This window comes from Lepeophtheirus salmonis, chromosome 8 (genome assembly GCF_016086655.4).
Source record: "Lepeophtheirus salmonis chromosome 8, UVic_Lsal_1.4, whole genome shotgun sequence".
NCBI lineage: Eukaryota > Metazoa > Arthropoda > Copepoda > Siphonostomatoida > Caligidae > Lepeophtheirus > Lepeophtheirus salmonis.
Window position 1 is genome coordinate 21,067,655 of NC_052138.2, and position 17,460 is coordinate 21,085,114.

General features: G+C 32.0%; 2 protein-coding genes across 2 annotated transcripts; one reads left to right on the top strand and one right to left on the bottom strand.

Moving 5' to 3' along the window:
* Window positions 1-10,739: 10,739 nt before the first annotated feature.
* Window positions 10,740-11,538, bottom strand: ND-PDSW (NADH dehydrogenase (ubiquinone) PDSW subunit). The gene is made up of 2 exons (XM_040718246.2): window positions 11,133-11,538; window positions 10,740-11,028 (listed from the first exon to the last, which is right to left on the bottom strand). The coding sequence occupies exons 1-2, from the start codon at window positions 11,463-11,465 to the stop codon at window positions 10,867-10,869; spliced, it is 495 nt and encodes a 164-aa protein (XP_040574180.1). The 5' UTR covers window positions 11,466-11,538; the 3' UTR covers window positions 10,740-10,866.
* Window positions 11,539-14,571: 3,033 nt separating this feature from the next.
* On the top strand, window positions 14,572-17,181 carry CCT6 (chaperonin containing TCP1 subunit 6). Its single transcript, XM_040717386.2, has 4 exons — window positions 14,572-15,284; window positions 15,347-15,743; window positions 16,020-16,499; window positions 16,573-17,181. Exons 1-4 carry the CDS (start codon window positions 14,784-14,786, stop codon window positions 16,803-16,805), a joined length of 1,611 nt encoding a protein of 536 aa, XP_040573320.1. The 5' UTR covers window positions 14,572-14,783; the 3' UTR covers window positions 16,806-17,181.
* The last annotated feature ends 279 nt before the right edge of the window (window positions 17,182-17,460 follow it).

A 17,460-nucleotide genomic window follows, 5' to 3' on the forward strand; every position in this document is an offset into this window, starting at 1 on the left:
CCGTATAAAGCAATTACTATTACATTTAACTCATAAAGTAATAGGGTTGTATGGTTCCTAAAATTTTGTTGTCCCATCCTACACTTAAGGGATACATCCAAATCCCACGAAAAGCCCATCCACTGAAACAAACTTTGTGTTTATTTGCTTTATCTTTTAGCTGCTGCTTTAATGAATGCAATGACAGCTAAGTTCCTATCCTCCATAACATTCTTCAAATTGTCAAGATTACCATGTTGATCTTTGATTTCTTTTTTAGCATACCGGCAGGTCATATTTTATGGGGATCAAGGGTTCTTACCCTCTCCCTCTGGATGACTACCTCCTCCCCCATCATTTGACCTCAAAGCGAGTAACCTCCGTCCTTTTACCTCCAAGGATTTAACTCCCCGAGCCATCCACCTCCTGAACCATCGATCCTGCAACAATTCACTATCTATTACAATAAATAGCAAATATACAACGAAACGTTCCATCTTTCAAAGCAACCATACACACGTAATTATTAATTTAACTTAATTACGTAGGGTATTAGTGACTTCTCTTAATGTCATAGCTTGACACTGCAATTTATTCAAACTTTATTATTATTTTATCTAGGATCTGTAAAGCTTCCAATAACTATTCATCCTATAAGCAATATCATTATTATTTTTTAATGATATTTTTCAAAACCCATTTTTCTTCCTGTTTTAAACTATTTGAGCATGGAAAAGCTCGTCTTTGTAGAGATAATTGTAACAGACAGAGTGTAGGCTATCCTGAGAGGTATTCAAAGATTTCAGTATACCTCATATATTATCTCATTTTTTTTTAAATAAGAGGTAAAGAGGCAAGGTAGATTTGATTGATACCCAAAACCTTGATCGTTCATGACTTAATTAAATAGAAATGCTCACTACTTCTCTTTGCAAAAGAATTTAATAGAAAAGTGGTCCCCCAAGACTCGAGGATTATATATTTTGCCTGAGCCTCTCTAACAAAAGGTGTATCTCAGACTCTGGGACGACTGATTCGCCTTTACATGAAAATATTTATTGATCACTTTTGCGTCATTTAAAAACTAATTACTTTCTGATTCGAACTCACTCTTAACAACCATAATATTCATGTATGACTTTGGCCCTCTATCGTTTACTAGCTATACTTCTACTAGGGTTAACAGGACTCTGGGAGGGAGTAGATGCAATGTTCCCGTTTTATATAACAGTTTGAGGCTGTGCAGATTCTAATTTGTGATGTAGTTCTCCCGTGTTAGGAAGAAACCAACTTGACAGAGCTTAATAACTATTGATAGATAGAGTGAATATATTGTACAAGATATATAATATGTATGTATATGTACAGATGAAGCCATTTTTGTTATAATTAAGTAAATATTCTTGGCATCTACTGCATTGCCTTTTGTTTCAATACATTTTCTTTTAATATTATTGCAATAATCATTATTAAGACAATAGTGGTATTTCTAAGTGTAGTATTGAAATAGATCATATTTAAATATATACTACAAACATAAATTGAGCACAATGCAATTTTGAATTAAGGCAATTTAATATTGAATGACACTATCTTGTCCATGGTAAACTCAATTATGTCTGAACAAAAAAACAATATTTATAAAGAAAAAGTATTTTAAAACTTTTATTTGATGTCTGCATATATAATTCAGTTACTGATACATTTCTCCTTCAATTACAGTTCATTAGTCTTCAATTTTGAGTGTACTGTACTAATGAGTGCATTACTTAAAAACAACTACTACTACATGACGACTTTTATTTTTTTAGAAAACAAATCCTTATTTTTTTTTATTTTTTTGGGGGAGGGGTAATTTTTTCTCCATAGAACTAATTTTTTTTAAATTTCTCTATTTTGCGGATATCCCTGATTCTTAACCTGGCAAACTATTACAACTCCAACGATTTTCTCAACTATTTTGTTTTATTTTCCGGTATCAACCACTTCTTTACATCATTACTCTATGTATTTTATCTCTATGGCCACAGTGATACTATGAAAACTGTCATGTGAAAAATTAACCATGGAAGATTGCCCTGGAGAAAAATTTCAGTTAGGAAAATTGCCAGGAGAAAACTGCCCGTATTTTATCCAAGCTTCATGATGAATAATAACACATTATAAATTCACTTAATATTATTTATGACAAATTTCTAAACATATTCATAACATTTGTTCCATCCCCCAAGGAAGTACTTTAAAGTGTGAGTAATATTATTGCCATATAGGAAGAGGAGGGTGGGGTGGGCAATAAATAACTTAGGGCCTCTTAAAATATGGTTGAATACTATCCACCCTCAGATTGGCCAGTGTCCCGGGGGTACTGTGGGATTGTTAAAAAACACCACCAATTCATCCAAGGAACCCTTCTGATCCCGAAAACTAGTTCAAAGAGCTGATATTTACCGGGGGTAGTGTGGATTAGTTAAAAACCACCTCCAAAGCATCACATTCATCCAAGGAACACCTCTAATATCAAAAAATAATTCCAAGCCCTCAGGTTACGCAGGGTATTTGAGGGTACTCCTGGATCTTAAAACCACCCCAATGCATCCAAGGAACTCCTCTAATACCAAAAAATAGTTTAAGCTCTCAGTTATCAAATTGGCAGCCGTATTTTGTCTGTGTTTTTACGCAATTTAACTCTTTTTTCTTATGGATGCTACGTTACATGCAAATAAAATGATTTGTATTTCAATAATTGTTGGAGCAGATAAATAATAAGAATGCATAAAAAATATTCATTAAAACCTCGAAATTAATTTCAGAATTTGCTTGTAACTCAAAAGCTAATAAAGAACTATCCCCCCTCAGCCACTAAAAAGAAGAAACAATTCAGGAAGTAAATGATAAATTAGGAGTTTACATTGACGATAGATCAAAAATATGATACATACAAGATAATGCTAGAATATTTCATTATCAAGTATTACATTTAAGGAGATATTTATTCAAACAAATAAAACCTGTTATGATAAAATTATTAAGAAATACATACTTAAATCATCCATGTAAGTTGAACAAAGAAAATCGGATATGTAAAGGAATTTGGCAACAATTTTTGTGGTTACGTTCTTATGATAGACTTTGGATTTATCATGATATTTTGATTGAAGACTTATCGTTTATTGATCTTCGGTGTTGTATATTATTAATATCTCACTGTTTGCTTTTCAATCATTGAAAATATAATTTGATTCTATTTATTTGAGCGATTATTTTGGCACTTTTACTTTAAAATTATTGATATTTTTTACTTGGATTGTAATTACTTAAGTCTTCATTGTCTATAGTAAAAAAAATTTAATTTTTTTTTTGTTTTAAATTACATACGGGGCAAATTTGATTTAATTTAAGCAAAATTTGCAATAAAAAACAGCAGTTGTCGTTGACACAAATTAACCATATTTAATAGTAGGTAAACAAAAGGAGATATTTTCAATGAAAAAAAAAATCATTCAAAGAAATATGACTTTCATAAGAAATACTTCACATGACTGTATAAAAAAAAATGTCATCCAAATAGTTAAAATACTCCAAAGAAAAATCCAAGTGGCGGCCTTGTCTCCAATAATATTACTAATTTGCCTAACTTTTGTGTAAATTGATTTAAAAATGCATAATAAAATAAATACAAGGTCTACAGAAAGTTCTGTTAAATTAACTTTATATGATATGTAAGGTTGCGATATATTATGTTTAAACTCTATTTGGGTCGAAACTAGATAAAAAAACAGTTTTGTTAACAACAATGGAAGCCAACAGCGAGGTTATAATCAAGGAAGCAAATCTTGAACAACTATCTTGAGGAACCTGAAGAGCCTGGAGGTTACCCCCATGCTCATCAAGAGAACCATTGAGAGGTATGAGGAGACTTAGTATATCAAAGACAAATCAGGGATACCATGGTAAAAAAAGGACGCCCGAAGTAGTCAAGGTAAGGATTGCAAGAAATCCGAGGAGAAACCTCGCCAAGGATTTCAACATAGGAGCAACAACAATGAGAGACCTTATCCGAGATGACCTTGGGGTGTATCCCTACAAATTGAAGAGGCAACAGCACCTTTCAAGCAAGGTCAAGGCAAAACCCTTGAGAGAAGAAATGTCATTCTTTAGAAGCTGCCGACGGACACGGCTCCGAATATTTGTGCAGTGATGAAAAGATTTTCACTATGGAGCAGGCTTTTAACTCCCAAAATGATTGGATTCTTGCCGAAAAGGAGAGCTGGGTGACCATGAAGTCAACAAAGTATAGAATCCACAGTCTGTGATGGGTTGGACGGCCTTGACTGGGACAGGGGAATCCTCATGGTGTGTGTGGCGGCTGTGGTTAATATACATCAGCACCATCCTGGAGGAAGGTCTTGTTCCCCCGGGCCTAACAGCACTTCCAGAATGAGCTATAGACCTTCCAACAGAGTGGCTTCAAAGACAAGATAGTCTGGGCCCCTCCAGCTCCGACCTAAACGTCATAGATTACTCCATGCAGTCCATTCTTGAGAGCAGTCCCTGTGTGATACCCAGCAAGGATTTGGATGACCTGAAGGACAAAATGGGGCTGAAGGCTGCCTGGGACTCCATCCCCGTGGACATGGTGCGTGCAGTATGCAAGTTCTTTTGAGAGAGACTTCGGGCTGAGGTCAAGGCTAAGGGTGACTATTTCGAATGAAAGTTATGTCGCATGTTTTGAAACTTCCGTCGACCTATGTCTATAATTATATCCAAATTATGTAATTAGTTATATCATTAGTATTTTAATAAACATTTAACAGAAATTTCCACAGAACATGTATATTTCAGTAGTACCAATATATGTGTAGTGAACATCCTTTCATAAATAGATTAATTATATTAAAAACCTAATTAAACATTTGTGTGTGCTCATAAAAGATGGAGTGTAACCCTGAGGATTAACTGCGGACTTATAATTAATTGGACTGAAAGTCGAATTGAAGATCGATATTGGAGTAATTCTTGCCCATGTCATTGTTCATTTCCTTCTCCCCCTCCTCCCTTGTCACAGCTGATTTTAGCAGATCTCCTCCAAATCATTCCTCAAATTGGCAGGGCTACCATCTTGATTTTGGTTTCTTTTCTTTTTAACATGCCCATTATACACTGGATTTTCATCACTGACGATAGGGTTCATAGCTCGCTGATACGTAAGAATATTAAAAATATGAGGAATAATTTATCAAGATCATTAATATTTTGCTCTTACCACAATATACTTTTATACTATCCCTCGTCTCAATTTAGCCAATATTCACTTCCCTAGGGGTGTCTGCAAGGATTTCATTTTTTGAGGAAGTGGGGGACAGGGTTATCACTAGAATTTTGTTTGAGGAGCTTTTTTTTTAGACAGAATGTTTTTTTATATACATAAATACCAAACAAATAACTTGTTTTCATAGGCGATAGGAAGAGACTAAATTTGAAAAACTAACTTTAAAATAGACCATACTATAATTTTATATAACACAAAAAATTGCGTAATTTGAGGAGAGCCTATAGTTCTCCCCTCCCTGATCCATAACTAATTATTCAGGGGCTTGGTTTGGAATTTTTTTGGAAAAAATTTGAAAAATTAAACTTTAAATATTAAATTTCGTGAAAAAAAACAACAACTCACAGCTATTCAAAAAAAAAAATATTGGAAAAAATTCAAATATTAAATTTTTAGGAAAAAATTTCTTTTTTTAGGGGTGAGGGGACTACAGGCCCTCCAGCTGTTACCTCTGTTATTGAATGTATTTATTAGTCCTGAAAACCGCCCAGTTCTCAACCTTATATATAGGCGCCTCGACGTCTGTATTATTTTAAAGACGTCTATAGAATATCTGATTATATAGATAAAATAAATTACATAAAGCTAATTTTAGAAAGAGTATTAATAGTAATTAATTAATTCAAAAGTATCATGGCCAGTCTTGCTCCTGCATTCATCATGTGCTCTACAAAGTGAATATCCCTACAATTTGTCATTTGTCACCCCTACTGAATGAATTGTGAACTTGAAAATTGAGAACAAATCAATCAATTATTTGACTAATTGTAATAATTACTTAATATTTTAGAGGCAAGATTATTTAAAATTTAATTATTTTTCCTATCCTATGTATTTGATTATTAATTATTCATTAGATGTAAGTAATCTATTTGACTTATTTAATTTCTGAACTTTGAACTTTTCTTGACTCTAAAATATAAATTATTTCTTACAATTAGTCAAATAATTTACTTAATTTCAAAACATATTTGTGCAAATGTACATTGCATTTACATTTTTATTGATTTTTTATACTTTAGCAATGCAATATGCTCCTTTAAAGTTTTAGAATTTCTGATTTTCATGCTTAATAATTCACTCTGAGTCAAACTAAAGCAAACTCTCACAGTATTAATATATTTTTATTTTTTAAGAACAATAGTTAATCATTAATCATTATATATACACCTATATAAAATTTCATAAATGAATTTTCTGGTATTGCTCATAATTTTTGCTATATTTCTTTCTTTTGGCTAAACACGTATTTAAACAAATCAATTGCGTATTTCTATGTAAATAGTTAACTAATTACCCTTTCGGTGAAGTTTTTGGTTTTATAATAGTTTTTTTTTTTTAACCAAGGACTACTACAAGAAAAGGACTAGAGACAGAAAAAAATCAGCAGACAGATACATTCCCATTTCCTCGTTTTATTCTTGGGAAGTTATATTTTACTGATGGAATTTTCTATGTTTTTTGTACCTTGGAAACTCGTATATTGTTGTTCTTACCCTAAAATGCTGGAGAAGATTACACGTACAAAGACTGGAATGCTTAGCCGATTTCTATATCTTTATTTCACATTAAAATGATGATGGACTTCTTCTTGAGAGTCCTCATACAAAGGATAATAAGTCAAATTTAACTACAAAGCCCCCGGCATGAAACACACTTCATTTCATGGGTAGATGATCCCATTCAAGAAGGAGGACCCTGTTATCTTCATAAGGAGGAATTTTAGACAAGACTCTCCAGGTTATCGAATGGTTCCCTCATTGAATCATTTATTTTGTAGAGCTATCGACAGACTTTGGGATCCCCATTTAAGTTTTCATACGACTTGTTTAACAACCAAAGTAGATTCACACAATTTGTATCGAGTTATTTTTAAGCAATATCTACACTAATGCCGTCGGAATCATACCTCCGAAGAGGAGTAGCTCTCAACCTCTAACCACACCATTAAAAATATCACTTTTAGAAGGACTCCACTCCACATCGGGAACTCATATCCATGAATTAATCCCTTAATATGAGCCTTAGTCGCAGTTAAATTAGTATACTTAGTCTTAATTATGTAAGATTGTCACATACTATTCCTCAACTTCTCTCCTCCCTTCGGACAATCTACCTTCAAAGATATTAAAATATGGTTTTAGCTTTTGAACAATATATTATTTAAATTAAAAATAAAATAATTTATTAACAAAGAAAATATTTTATATTTTTTAAATATTAATTTAACCCTACTATCACATTCAGCTAAACTGAATTTAATTTTTTTATCTACGACTTCCATTTTCCTGCGTACTTCCGAATCGTTTTAAACGAATGTCATCATTCATTTCTGAAACGAAATTCTTTAAAAAAAAAAAAAAAAAAAAATTGTTGTTAACACGCGAAACTCGAGGAAAAGTTTTGTTCCTCAAATTATGTCCATTTTTACATGTATATTCCAGAACTTTGCTGAAGTTGGCATTTTCTAATATTTTTGCCGTTAAAAGTTGGGACAACCATGACCTTGCATCGTTTGATTTTGTTAATAGTACCTTGGCCTTTTCGTTTCGATTGATAACAATTCCTAAGTTTTGAACCAACAGACATATTATAAATGTAAAATCGGATGGACATACAAGACCACCTCAATTTATTTGATTGATAAATGCATCTCTCTTTCAAACATGGTTCGGATTATTATCATCAATTTGGACATTAACTTTAGGTAGGAACACTTGTCGACTTAAGAAGGAAATTAATGCAATACTCGCAATTGAGGCTTCGTGATACATTTTTGGCAATATATCCAGCCACAAAGTGAAAAAAACCGTCGTCTTCATCAATTGATTCTAATAAATCTTTGAATGACATCAATAACCTTTTCGAATTGACTTTGCTCAAATATAGGATGTCGTCCAAAGGATTCTTTTCTAGTTACCTTTGTTTAGATAACTAATAATTTTCAATTCTATTTTATTCTTGCCGATCATTGCTTTGGTTACGATATATCCATAATCAAAATGCTAATTTATTTATCTTGAAGAACTCAAATGAAATTGAGTCACAGATGTAATGTTTCATTTTTAGCAGACTACTATTATTAATACCACATACCAAATATTAGTCAAATCCGTAACTTGTGTAGATTTCTCGTTTCTCATATATTTTTTAGTCTATTTACATTATTAAAAGGCAAAGTGTTATACTAAGTTTGTTGCAAAACTTTCAAGGGAAGAATAAGAAATTGATGATTAATTATTCTAGTTTTGTTATCTATCACTTAAAAGTCAATTATTATCATAAATGATGACTTGTCTTTCATATAAAAAGTAAAACTAAATGGAGAAAGTATCGATTTTAGAATACTTTGTATCTATGTCGATGAGTGATATCAAACAGTGGGGTTACTAGGGGTGTTGCTGGCGTATCGAGTCGATACTACATTAATTGTAAACGTATGAATTCGAGGGAGAAGGACTGCGGTGTGAGGTTATGAGTGAACTATCTGCATAGCTATCAAGGGTTGGGCTGGGTGAGGGAAAGGTCACCAAATAGTAATTGTTGGGATCTGAGCCTCTTCCATGTCTAGCCATGTAATCGCCAGTTGTCACCCCAGATTACAGGCACCTATTTTTCCACCAAAAGGAAGGAAGTGTTTTTTCACCTATTGTTATTCACTTGAAATATAGAACTTGAGCTATAGACACCTCCATTGTTTTTATTCATTGTTTTACTTTTAATTAGTAAGTTATTACAGTCATCTTGGTTAATGAGAGTCCTATATCCTCACATTAATAGTGACTCTTAAGCAGTGTATTAATTATAATTAACAACTTATTCTATCTACACATTTTTCCCAACCGGACTTATAATAATTATTATAATATTTGAAAGAACTGATTCAATCATAATAGTCCAGTGGTTTTCAATTCATGAAATATTTTATTAATCGATATAATTCAACAAATGTGCAGATTTTCTATTTCAGTTCGATAACAATTACTGGAAGGAACATATATTTTCAAATCAATTATTATTTACAATTATCTATTTACTTATAATGTCAAATATATGCAAATATCGTTGTAATGAACAAAATAATAAATATTATAATGTACATGAACTAAATAGTTTAATTGAAAAAAATTTAATATTTCGTAAGATATGAGTTATTTTCAAAACTATTATTGTTTTGACAAGTTGTTGTCGTGTTATTGCTCATGTTCAGTCTTACACTATATCAGCTATTCTAAATTATTGCTTCCAAATGAATGCATATTGAGTTAGATTATTTTACTTTTACCTTATTAAATCTATACTTTCACATAAGATTATAGTTATACTATAGAGGGTTCGGCAACATAATTTCATTTTTCTAAAAGGCATTAAAACAAGTTGTATAAATTAAATAAAGTTTTGTTTTGTTTCATAGTGATAGTACAGATTTAAAGTTAGGTTTTAGACAGTTTTGAAAATCATATCAGATAGGTGGAGGTCCCCATTGTCCATACACCGAATATTTTTTTTATTTTTTGGTTTACCTTTAAATTTAATTGAGAGGTTTTAGAGGGATAGTTGTTTAATACAAAAAGATGCAAAATGTAATAAGTAAAAATATTTTATTTTATTGTTGTGGATGATTAATTTATTATATAATTAGTAATTAGTGATTTTGCAAAGGTTTATATCCGGTTTTAATAACCCAATATGGACAAATTTGGATCTGATCAAAAAAATAAGTTCTCTAACATTATTATCCATAAATTTATTCGCGTTCATTTAATTTTGCAAATTTCAAGCTATAAAAATGAATTTTAAAAAAATCGGGTTTTTTTTTTTGTATATTGTAAATTGACTGATGCTTCAATAAAAACTCATGAGCTAAATTAATAATAAAATACTCAATCACACCATTTTTTGGCAATATTTATTTTCAACGGCATACACATGTTCCTCCCAACTCCAACGCATAATAATGACTAATTGTACTTCCTAGAAAACTTTAAAATTTCCCTTCTAGAATGAACCCACGCCGCTATTTCTTCTACAAACTGATTGCCATGTAAAATTATAAAATTGAAGTTATCTTGCATTTATTAAAAAAAAAAAAAATTTTATATAATATAAAAAAAAAGAAAAAGGTTATAGTTCTATATTGAACCCTACATAAATACAATCTTACCTGAAAGATACCTAAAGTAAAAGGAGAAGAACCTAACTTTATCAGCATATATTTGGAAACAATAACTACTTGGGAGTTCCTACAAAAACTAAATTTGTATTCATAGTTGTCCTTGTGAATGGATCTACTTCATTTGATCAAGTACGTACACTTACAAAACTAATTCATTGATTTTGCACTCATAGAACTTATTTTTTGATGCCTTTACACGACAGCAATAAAGATTAAAATTTGAACAATGGTGTATAAGAATAAGAACACTAAGAGCAGGATGTATACTAAGTATATTCTATAAAGTCAACTGAAAAAACATAACTATCGAACCAACGAGGATTATAGTTTATCTTTCAAATTAATAGATACTACACAGGGGCGAAAAAGAAGAGGGATGGAACTAATTAGTAAGATATTGTTCTCCATTGTCCTCAATGGGTCCATTACGTCTTTCCCATATCATACGATGTTTCTGCTTCATCAATGCTTCCTCAGCTTTGAAATTGTGTTTCATATCCCCGTATTTGATATAAAAATTCAAATTGGCATTGCACCAATTTTTCTATAAGAGAAAGAATATAAATGAATGAATGGAATGCATCAAATTAGGGCCTTTGCCTCCGATCACAAAGAATATGAGGGTTTTGTATTTGTTTAGAAACATACCCAAAGATCGTGACATTTCGCATTTGGATCTGTTTTGGCTTTTTTCCCCTCGAAGCCTTCCTCTATAGAGCAGGTCTCAAATCTACTTGCCAATAGCTGAACAATATACTTTTCTACCAATTTATCTCTTCGGAATTGAGCATTGGCCTCTTCTCGACAAACCCAATCGTCCGTGTAACAGTTCTCAATCCCTGGCACACGACGATATTGTCGGTGATACCAGGGATAGTTCTTTCTATAAGGAGTAGCGACTTTATCATGGAACCATACGACGGGACCCGTCACAACTTGAGACAGAGAGTCCAAAAAGTGATCCAAATACGAATCAGGCATTATAATATAACAATGTCCCTTTAATAATTTAGGATGAGAGCTCTGATGAATACAATAATAAATACAGCTGAAAGGGCAGATCAGGAAATAAAACATAGAAAGAACTTGTATAATAAAGTCACTCAACCTATCAGTAGGATTCTGTATTCTTTTTCCCTCACTTCAAAATAAATTGAGTTAAATTTAGAGTCGTACAGAACATTTTCAAGTGATGATAGTCATTTGGGGCCTAAAAAACAAAGTTTTACTCCCGATGAAGATCCTTTTTTCATTAATATTTAGGAAATTAGTCAATTATTTCATGTTAAAATGAGACCAAAAGATAAAAGAACTTAAGCCTCATTGTCTATCGAAAATCTATCCCTCTAATTGCTAGTTTTGATATGTAACATATGTATTAAAAGTATGTTAGGTAATACATCATAATGCAATTTTAGGTCCATTTTGAAAATAATAAATTATCTATTTCAATAGAAATAATAATATTTCTCCAATAATCTTATTCTTTTTGTCTCTTATAATCGATCAATATGTAATAACTTGTACAGTCATCCATCACATATTGTCTCTTATAATCGACCAATATGTGATGACTGTACAAGTTACAACTTGTATAAGCAAATTTTACAAGTTACAGTTGATTGTTCTTAAAATATTATTGCAACATTGGTCATTCTAATTAGTAACTATACATTAATACGATCATTAAGTTTTGATCCATTCAGATTACATGATTATTATGTATCTATCAATAAAGTAACTGTGGGCATATGAACTTTATAATAAGGCATAGAATACTTATATATTAAATTTTTGATTAAATAGTCAAAAATTAGACCATTAATTTGTCGATCATTAATGGAATATTCAATTATTACATTATTTCTGTACATATTACTTTGATTTGATTAAAATACCACTGTTTATCATTCGCACAAAGTATTATTGATCATAAGTATTAGGTCTTTTTTTTATCCATAAAGCCATTTGATCAAGTTTCATCAAGATTAATTGGACATTTGTGCGTTTTATTTAATAAAAATATCAACTTTGTGACCCCAAGGGCGTTTCCATGAATTATTTTGGTAATTGATGACATGAGCTCTATTGAATATTTAAAAATAATTCAAGAGAAAATTTAATTATTTAGAATTTGAAAATTCTTTTGAGGATGCAAATATCAAAGTTTAGAAATATATTTAATTAGAGTCTATTTAGAGGGAAGGTTCTGTTAATCAAATCAATAGTGTTTTCATATTAATTTATTATTTAAAACACATGACGTATTTTTTTTCTTAAAAAGATGATCGCTCTGTGACTTTAATTTAAATCACATAACCTCCAATCTTAGATTGCTAACAATACTAATAATTAATTATTAGTCAATGGAGTAGCCATTGCCCTCTCTTATAGATACATATCCTTTATATATTTTTTTAAATTAAGTTTTAAATTCATATAAATGTATTAATACTTTAACTTTAATAAATACAATTTCCCTTTTTTAGTTGTGAAATCAAAACTGATCGGCCAAGTTTCCGACTTTTAGCATTTCAAAATGTGGTTGACTAATAATTAATTAGTTAAAAACTAATAAAATATTCTTTATTGACGAGTAAAACAATATTCTAGCTTTTTATAATAGAAATAGCTAAAATACGCAATTATAATTTACGATCCATACTCCAATCCAATCCAGTCTATACTAAAACATTAAAGTTTATCCCAACAAAGGAGCACATGTCTGAAAATTTTGGCTTATGCGAGCACGAGGGCCTGTCTTAGAGTCCCTCAAAGTTTGGCCTTTTACGAAGGATACTCGATTCAGTGGTGCATAACTCTGCTCAGACTTAACCGATTTCAAAAATGTTTGCTTTAAAGTAATTACAAGAGCAAGTGCTTTAATTTAAATTTTATTAAAAAATAACATTTGTGCAAAAAAATACCATGAAATCATTGTTGTAAAATATTAAAAATGGTGCTCCAGCCATGCTTCAAGTTTGATTCTGCCGATTTTTTTTGTTAGATATTCAAAATGGAATATATCCACAAGTTTAGCCTTTATGGCTACGACTCAGAAATCCATTTTCAACTGGGTTGACTTATGTAAAATTATAATTAAAAATAATTTAGTAAATAAATAATTAATCGTTGAATTCCATTTTGATCATTAATAAATGGGATAATCACGTGTTTTGCAAAACTATTTCGTTATTGAATATGTTTAAATTAAATTAAATAATATTTAAGATGACTTTAGAATTCGTTAAATCAGATTAGGAATATTAAAGATATATTCTTGTGGCTTGTAGAATGTAGGAATATTGATAAAATTTGGATTTATACTACAAAAATATTAGCAATTTTATTTACGACTTAACTAATGAAGGAGAGAAAAAAATATGCAAAATGTTTACAACAAAATATGGATCATCCAATGGCGACTTCAGCATTAGCCCATGAGTGAGTCATGGATCTTGAAGGGCTATAGAATGAACATTGGAGGGAAAACAATATTATTCACTCAACCAAATTTATTTTCGAGTCTTTCGTAAGTTGTTTGTCATTAACATTGAACAATCTGAAGAGAAAATAATATGTAATTTAGAGTAACAGCCAAAACCTCATTATTTGAGTACAAGGACTCTAAAGTCTTAGAAAAACAATGCCAATATACATGTATATAGGCCTTCATATAAAGAATGAATAACGCCTACGACATTTTTAAGTACCTGAATATAAAATGTGGCTGTCAACACAAAATCCGTTTAGAATTACTTTTGTCAAAATTGAGTGTGGATTATATTTGTATTCTTCGACGAATTCTTGTCAGTAACAATAATTTGTTATTATTTTACAAATTATTGTTATTGAGCCTTTGGAGGCGCTGCAAATGGTACTTAAAGTAGCCAAAATGTATCGTTTTGAAAATGAGAAATTGATTAATTTTATTGGAAAGGCCATATTGGGGCTAATAATACCTAATAATTTTAACTGTGGTTAAGAACCTTTATTAGATTTAAGATACTAAATCAAAACGCAACATATTATTTAATATGAAGTAAAAAAAAATAAAAAATAGGGGATTTTCTTCTCTTCTTACTTTTTGTTCAAGGTTGCTTTTATATGATCTACTATTGATGGAAACATATGAGAGTAAAGAAGGTAGGTTGTGTTGTGTTGAGGAAAGAGGCGCCCCCTACTTGAAATACCGGCACTTGATTCATCTCTCGCACTCCCCAGAACCTTCTAGACTTAGCACTTTATTCTTCCCTCAGTGAAGTGAGTCCCATACCTAAGAATTAAGAATCCCTCAGAATGTCGGCCATCTCTCTCCTTAATCCCAAAGCTGAGGTCGCACGAGCCCGAGAGGCTCTCTCTGTGAACATCTCTGCCGCCAAAGGTATTCAAAGTGTGCTTCAAACAAATTTGGGACCTCGCGGAACACTGAAGCTCTTAGTGTCTGGAGCTGGAGACATTAAGATCACCAAAGATGGAAATGTCCTCCTCCACGAGATGCAAATCCAACATCCAACGGCTTCTCTGATTGCCAGAGCTTCCACAGCTCAGGACGATGTGACCGGGGATGGAACCACGTCCACTGTTCTGCTCATTGGAGAACTTCTGAAAATGGCGGAGATTTATGTGACGGAGGGACTTCATCCTCGCATTGTGGTAGAAGGATTTGATGAATCCAAGAAGACTGCGCTTGCTGTCCTCGAAGATATCAAAATCCCACTGGGAAGTGATCCGGAGTCGAGAAAGCAAATCCTGACGAGTGTGGCCTCCACTTCCCTCCACACAAAGGTTCACACCAAGGTAAAGAAATCTCCCATCTTTCCACTCCCATTTCTCGTAAGACATTTCTTTCTCTTTAATAGATTGCTAAAAAGCTCACAGATATTTGCGTCAACGCCGTTGAAGCTATCCGCCAAGAAGGCACTGCCTTAGATTTGCACATGGTTGAACTTATGGAAATGCAACATCGTTCTGAGGCTGATACTTCTCTCATTAGAGGTCTTGTTCTCGATCATGGAGGCCGTCATCCTGAAATGCCCAAAAAGTTGACCAACTGTTATATTCTTACGTGTAACGTGAGTCTGGAGTATGAAAAAACTGAAGTCAACTCTGGGTTCTTTTACAAATCTGCTGAAGAAAGAGAGAAGTTGGTAACCGCTGAACGGAAGTTCATCGAGGATCGTATACAAAAAATTATTGAATTCAAGAAAAAAGTATGTGATGGAACCGACAAGTCATTTGTCTTGATTAACCAAAAAGGTAAACAGAAACATTTAAACTTTAAGTAAGTTTCTCTTGATGATAGTATACTAAATGTAGTATCGATAAATTTGAAGCATATAATAACTTACTCAATGAAAGCTACTCTTTAGTTATAATAGTAGAAATTGGTTTAAAAAATATTGAAAAAAAACTGAAGTAGTCTTAATTAGATTGTGTATTATGACTTCATCTATACGTATATTTTTATTTATTCCTACTTCCTGAAAATCTTGAAACATAATTATTTCATTTATATTATTCTTGTTTGTCTAGGTATTGATCCTCTATCTTTGGATGCTTTGGCCCGTGAAGGTATTTTGGGTCTTCGCCGAGCTAAGAGACGTAACATGGAACGTCTGGCTCTTGCCTGTGGTGGTCAAGCTCTCAATACTTTAGATGGGATGGATGAGTCTGTTCTTGGATATGCCGGTGTCGTCTATGAGCATGTCATTGGAGAAAATAAGTTCACATATGTAGAAGAATGTAAAAATCCTTTGTCAGTCACCATCCTCATGAAGGCTGCCAATAAGCATACTCTCACCCAAATCAAGGACGCAGTTCGTGATGGACTTCGCGCTGTCAAGAATGCCATTGAAGACGGCTGTGTTGTTCCTGGTGCTGGAGCTTTTGAAGTTGCAGTTCATATGTCACTGAAGGATACAATTAATAAGCTCAAAGGCCGTGCTCGTCTAGGAGTACAAGCCTATGCTGATGGAATGCTTGTCATCCCCAAGACATTGACATTAAATGGAGGTGAGTTGCTTTTCATTTAACAAATTGTATTTTTTAATTTTCTGCGACTAAATTATTAAATCTCAAAATTTAGGATATGATGCCCAAGAAATAATGGTGAAACTTGTGCAAGAAGCATCTGATAGTGGGAACCATGCTGTAGGAGTTGATTGTTCGACAGGAGAAGTAATTGTTCCCGCTGATCATGGTATCTACGACAATTACAATGTCAAAAAACAAATGATTCACTCATGTTCAGTTATTGCCTCCAACTTGCTCCTTGTCGATGAAATTATGAGAGCTGGTCTTTCTTCTTTGAAGGGATAAAAATGATTACTACATTTTGAAATAGTTTCAGACTCATTAAATCGACAATAATCTAATATTTCCTAATTTTATTTACTCATCAACTAAAATAAAACGGAACCAGCAAGCTTAAACTTAATGTTCATTAATATCTGACCGTTTAATAATCTAATTTAAATAATAAAGTTACAACCTCTAGGTCTGATATCCAATTAAATTTGTTCATTAATCAATGTAAGATTATATGAATATTGCAAACCATTATAAATTGATATTTCATCACACAGCAGGTACTACGTTGTGACTATTTCTTCCACAGAAAACCGCTGATTTTATGTTTTGTGAATATGAAGATCTTTCTTACCGGATTCTTATTATAATATACAAATTTGCATTACTTAATTACATCTTAATTTCACATTTCACTAGCGAATGAGGCATACAATTGTTTTTTTTACCATTTTAAGAAAATTAAAGCGAAAAGAACAAATGTTTCGTCCATTATTCTTAATAGATTGCATATTGCAACTATTCGTCCTAAAGCGCTATGTTTTTAAGCTGTTGAATAATTACCGTCCGTTTAGAGATGATTATCTATTTTTAATACCACGAGGTGAAGATAAGTCATTAAAGTTGCTGAAAGAAATGTAGAAACTTCTAATTTCCATTTTTATAG

Coding starts and splice junctions, on each gene's coding strand:
- CCT6 (XM_040717386.2), top strand. CDS start 14,784: ATGTCGGCCATCTCTCTCCTTAATCCCAAAGCTGAGGTCGCACGAGCC. Junction 15,285..15,346: donor ACACAAAGGTTCACACCAAG/GTAAAGAAATCT, acceptor TCTCTTTAATAG/ATTGCTAAAAAGCTCACAGA. Junction 16,500..16,572: donor GACATTGACATTAAATGGAG/GTGAGTTGCTTT, acceptor CTCAAAATTTAG/GATATGATGCCCAAGAAATA.
- ND-PDSW (XM_040718246.2), bottom strand. CDS start 11,465: ATGCCTGATTCGTATTTGGATCACTTTTTGGACTCTCTGTCTCAAGTT. Junction 11,029..11,132: donor CGAAATGTCACGATCTTTGG/GTATGTTTCTAA, acceptor TTTCTCTTATAG/AAAAATTGGTGCAATGCCAA.